The sequence below is a fragment of the Rhagoletis pomonella genome, unplaced genomic scaffold (assembly GCF_013731165.1).
Source record: "Rhagoletis pomonella isolate Grant_MI unplaced genomic scaffold, Rhpom_1.0 Rhpom_scaffold_00006, whole genome shotgun sequence".
NCBI classification, from domain to species: domain Eukaryota; kingdom Metazoa; phylum Arthropoda; class Insecta; order Diptera; family Tephritidae; genus Rhagoletis; species Rhagoletis pomonella.
The window spans coordinates 59,096,067-59,100,974 of record NW_023458560.1 but is presented as its reverse complement, the minus strand read 5'-3'; the positions used below and the strand labels follow the sequence as shown (position 1 = coordinate 59,100,974).

The window sequence follows — 4,908 nt, the reverse complement described above, 5'->3', positions numbered from 1 at the left end:
GTGATTAATGTTTAAAAATGAATTCGCAATATGTCCGCAGCTCAGGTTGATTTGAAGAAATCCGTTTAAATTTTTCGAATTACATCTACTTGAATATAGGATTGGCAGGGTTGCATACAAATGGTAGTTCCGTAAATATTTAAAATATGTTAGTTCATTCAATATTTGCATCTGGGCCAATAAATAATAACAAATAAAGCCGAAAAAAACAAAGTTTCAATTAAAACGAGTTTTTATAACCCCCCATAAAATTCCGATTAATTTTAAATACAAAAATAACGATATTTTTTCATGGAGATTTATTTTTTTAATATACCTTGTTTATACCTACACAAAAACTGGATTAGCAAACAACCGATTGGACTCAACATATATTTCTTTACAGCATTTATCCCCCTGTCTTTATAGCGCACTCGATAAAGTCTTATTCAAAAGTAAACAAAATTGCTATTTTTAAACGACATTTTTTTAATAAATAATTTGCGCGGTTGACCGAAATGGAAACAAACAATAATTGTAATTTATTATAACAATAATACGAATTTAAAACGGGCTGTATAAAGAAAACCAGCCTATTGTCACTTCACTTTCCAATGGTGCTGATTGCTGCAAGAATTATTTAGCGATTTAGAGCATAATCAACACAATATATGCACATAAATATGTATTATTTCACAGATCTCAGGGTCAGCTTAGAAATACGTTACCAAAATTATATAAAATTTAAGTAGGAATTATTTTTATTTATAACGTAAAAGCGCTATCTGACCCAATCTGATAAGTATATTTCCCCTAAAGTTAACCCATTTTATTTAATTTGTCTCTCGTGAAAATATATATTTCATATTTCATATTGGCTGCCATATTGTTCACACTGTCATCGCCATATTGAACACCCTGTCAACTATCTGTCAACCCTAAGATATCTCACTTGTATTCTTCCACAATGGTGCTGACTGCCTGTTTTCTGGCTGTGCTCTATATTTTATGGTCTGTGTGCTTGATGTTGCGTGGTCGTGCAGCCACATGTTGCTGTGTGATGTTTCGTTGCCATGGTCACAAAGATGCTGTCGTGTGTTGCTACGAGTTGTGTTGCTATGAGTTGTGTTGCTTGACTGGCTGTTGTGCGGTGTCGTATTGCCGCTTAGGTTGTAGATGTTTGTGTGGGCTAAATTTCATACTGAACATTTAGTCCTCACAAGGTTTAAGACTTCAAATTAAAGATGAAAATGGAATGAAAAATGTTAACAAATGGATTCTCTGTTGCGCATTGTTGCACAATCTTATACTCCAACAAGATGATCATTTCGATTACCAACTCGAGGAATCGGAGCAGGAAATTGACGAGTCATTACCAAGTGCTCTAACTAATGGAGGAGATGCAGTGCGACGAACAATCTGTGAAATGTTAATTTTGGCAAACAATCAATAAACAAATTTGTATAGACAATTCAATTGCTTATTTATTTTATACAAATTAAATTCAAGTTCAATATACCTACATATGTATGTACATATTTATGTATGTACTTATGTACACACATTTATATTTAAGGCATTTTATTATTTTTCAGACTTTTGGTGTCATAAACAAATAAGTAGTTAAAACTAAAGCGATGTGACTAACTAATGTCGATAAAATTGAAAAAGGGTATTTAATATTAACGATTTATTCAAAGATGACTAAGTCCTACCATAAGTGTAAAGAAAAATTGCTTCAGTCCATTCCATAAGGATTTGCTGGTGCAGATTGTGACATATGAGTCGATACATAGAGATCGTCACCTGAAATGCAAAAAGAAGTGAATTTAGAATTTTCTATTAGTTATGACTTTTTTCATTTCAACGATGATGTTTGTTACGTCTTTTTGCATTTCAGGTGACGATATAAACATAAATAAATTAAATATCGCTTAACTTTCCATAGTTTTTTCTTCGCGAGATGCCCCCAAGATCTATTTTGTAAAGATTTTTATAGTTGCCAAAAGCTACTTCAAATAGACAGCAAGAAAAATAAAACACAATTTCTCAAAATAATCTTACGGTGGCATGTTTGATATGTATCGACTCATATTACGAACACATTTTTGCAACTTATTAGTTATTTGCACTTTTCAATCTTTCGTGCTCTAATCGTAATTTTTCCATTTCGATTCTCTCTTCTTTCTCCAGCTGTAGTTTCTGCAATTTAAATTGGTTTTCCTCTTTTTCTTTTTCCAATTCCAGTTTTTGTGTTTCTAGTTCCACCTTTTTCTTTTGAATTTCAAATAATAAAGCGAATGAGTTCGAGCTTTGAGGTCTCTTCAAATTTCTTTTTGGTGTGGTTGTATTGTTTAGTGTGCGAGTATCTGATGCCAAAGTACAAGGCGGACTAACTTGGTTCTCAGAAAATGTTGGAGGAAGTATAACCGACGGACTTACTAATGGACTTTCAAGTAAAGTCGTAGAAGATGTTTCACAATCAATTTCTAATAACGCCTCCTCTTCATTATTCGCCAGCGATAAGATTGGCTCTGTAGACTGGTAGATAGCTGGCGGCTGGATATTTACGCGCCGTGCAAATATTGCGTGCAGGTCATCATAAAATGGACAAGTCTTTTTGATGTATTCTTCAACACTTTTTACATCTCCACTCTCAAGCAATCCTGCTCCCGTTTGGCCTTTCCACTTGAGTGCGGTCAAAAAACTTGTTTTAAGATGCCTCATTTTTGTACGCATAGTATCCCATTTGATGTTGCGTAAATTTGGTGCACTTTCCGTAATGCGATCATAAAATTTTTGAGCAGTTGGTTTCTAAATTAAATTCATAAAATATACAACAATGTAATAATAAAAAATGTAAGAATTTTACCTCAAACTGTTCCGGATTAGCCTTCACATTGTCAAAGACAATCGTAAGTAAATCTCTAGTTTGCTGTTCTGTCCACCGAAAAGTGCCATTAATCCGTAATCGTTTTTTCTATAAATGCATGTACATAACAAATTCATTTTTAAATATTAACACAATAATATAATTGTTTGTACTCACGTCTTCCATTTTATGTTAAAAACAAAAAGCGCGCTTCTGATTAACAGCTGATATTGATTTGCGACAAATTGCCATAGATGCCACTGAAAATAAGGGATATTCGCGATCCGGTGCAAATGGCCTAGCATCATTGCATTGCAAATTTGTATTGCAAATTATTTGCAATACACAAAGAAAATACACGCATTTGCATTTGTCATGACCTGGCAAATTTGCAATACCGAAAATCCATAGCATAAAAATGCTATGCATTGCATTCATAAAGAAAACCAAAGCTGATGCACAAAAATTGTTTTGCAAAAGCTTTACCATGACAGTTTAATAAAGGTCGCTCACAATCCATGGCATATTTCTGCAATTGCATAAATTTGTCAGCTCTTATGCACCGAATCGCGAATAGCCCTATAGTCTCGCATAGTTGCCATTTTATTGCAAAACAAATTGCATGTAAAAATGAACAGCTGATTTGCGAGATTGCCATGTTGCGAAGTTTGCAACAAATGCCATAAGTTTGCGATATTAAATGAGTACCATTTATGTTTTCAGTACTATCTGAAATATAAACCTTGCAAAGCAAAGTTCCCGAAATATTTACGAAATCTTTAGGAGTATCTCATTTCTGTAACGATTTTTTACGAATCTTCAAAAAAAATTATATGAAGTGGTTGACTCTTCAAGATATTTCTGTACGAAAAATAAAGAAAATTCTGAAAAAATTCTGCAAGAAATTCTTCACATAGCAGCATTACCAAAATTGGTTATCGGGAATTTTCGGGTAGGTATTCTCCGGGATTTTTGGAGAAAGTTTTGAAATTTTGCGAGTATTTAATATTTTTAAGTTTTTTTAGAACATTTTGGGGGTTTCGGGATTATTTCCGGCACTAATTTGGGTTTTCGATATTTTTGGATCTGATTCGAGGTTGTTTTGTATAAAACGGCTAAAATTTTTAGAAGGTTTTGATTATTTCGGGACCGTTTCGGAATTTTCGGGACTAGGTCGGGATTTTTGGAACTAAAGTTAGTCTTTGGGTTTTGGTTAGCACTTTGGGGAATTTCGCGGAATTTTTTCTGAATTTTGTGGGAAACGTTTTGGGATTTTGATATTTTTCCGCACTTTTTTTTCGATATATTTGAACTTAATCGTTTTTTAGGGATTTCCCGGAATTTTTGGGGTTTCGGCTTTATTCCTGGGACTAATTCGGCATTTTCGGTACTATTTTGAGATTTTTGCGCCTGTATCGAGATTCATATTACAGCGTATAGCATTTTTAAGAGGTTTGCACGAGTTTTCATTACTTTGTTGAGTTTGTGGATTATTTCCATATTTTCGGGATTAGTTCATGATATTCAGAGCTAATATTGAATTTCAATTCGGAACTATAATTTTATACAGGGTCTAGCGTTTCAAGAGAGTTTCCAAAGATTTTGGTAGTCGGGACTAATTCGGGAGATTCGGAACTAATTCCAGATTTTCGGGACTTATTCGGGATTACTGTTGTTTACAGCCTCTAGCAGTCATAGAGGTTTCCAGAATTTTTAGGAACTTTGCGGGGCTTAGGGAATATTTCGGTGCTAATTCGGCATATTTCAAACTAATTTGAGATTTTAGGGACTATATATTATTTGCACTTTTCGTTTAATTCTCTTGTAAAAGCTCCCCACCTTCGAAATGGTGCAATGAATGTGATATTTCCAAACAGCGCAAACGACTTGTGCAGCTCTTTAGTCTATAACCATTATATGAATGTATGTATATATGTATGTGCCCTCATTTAAGTACCCTTGTTGTAATATGAGCGGCCTAAAATAAAATTCTTCAATATTTATGCGACTTACGACCAGGAAATATCAGAAGCGCAAACAACAAAAAAGCATAAAAT

At 33.8% G+C, this 4,908-nt stretch overlaps 1 protein-coding gene across 1 annotated transcript; it reads right to left on the bottom strand.

Moving 5' to 3' along the window:
* Positions 1-2,097: 2,097 nt before the first annotated feature.
* LOC118742003 lies at positions 2,098-3,037 on the bottom strand. The gene is made up of 3 exons (XM_036473969.1): positions 3,029-3,037; positions 2,852-2,959; positions 2,098-2,793 (listed from the first exon to the last, which is right to left on the bottom strand). Exons 1-3 carry the CDS (start codon positions 3,035-3,037, stop codon positions 2,098-2,100), a joined length of 813 nt encoding a protein of 270 aa, XP_036329862.1.
* Between the last annotated feature and the right edge of the window lie 1,871 nt (positions 3,038-4,908).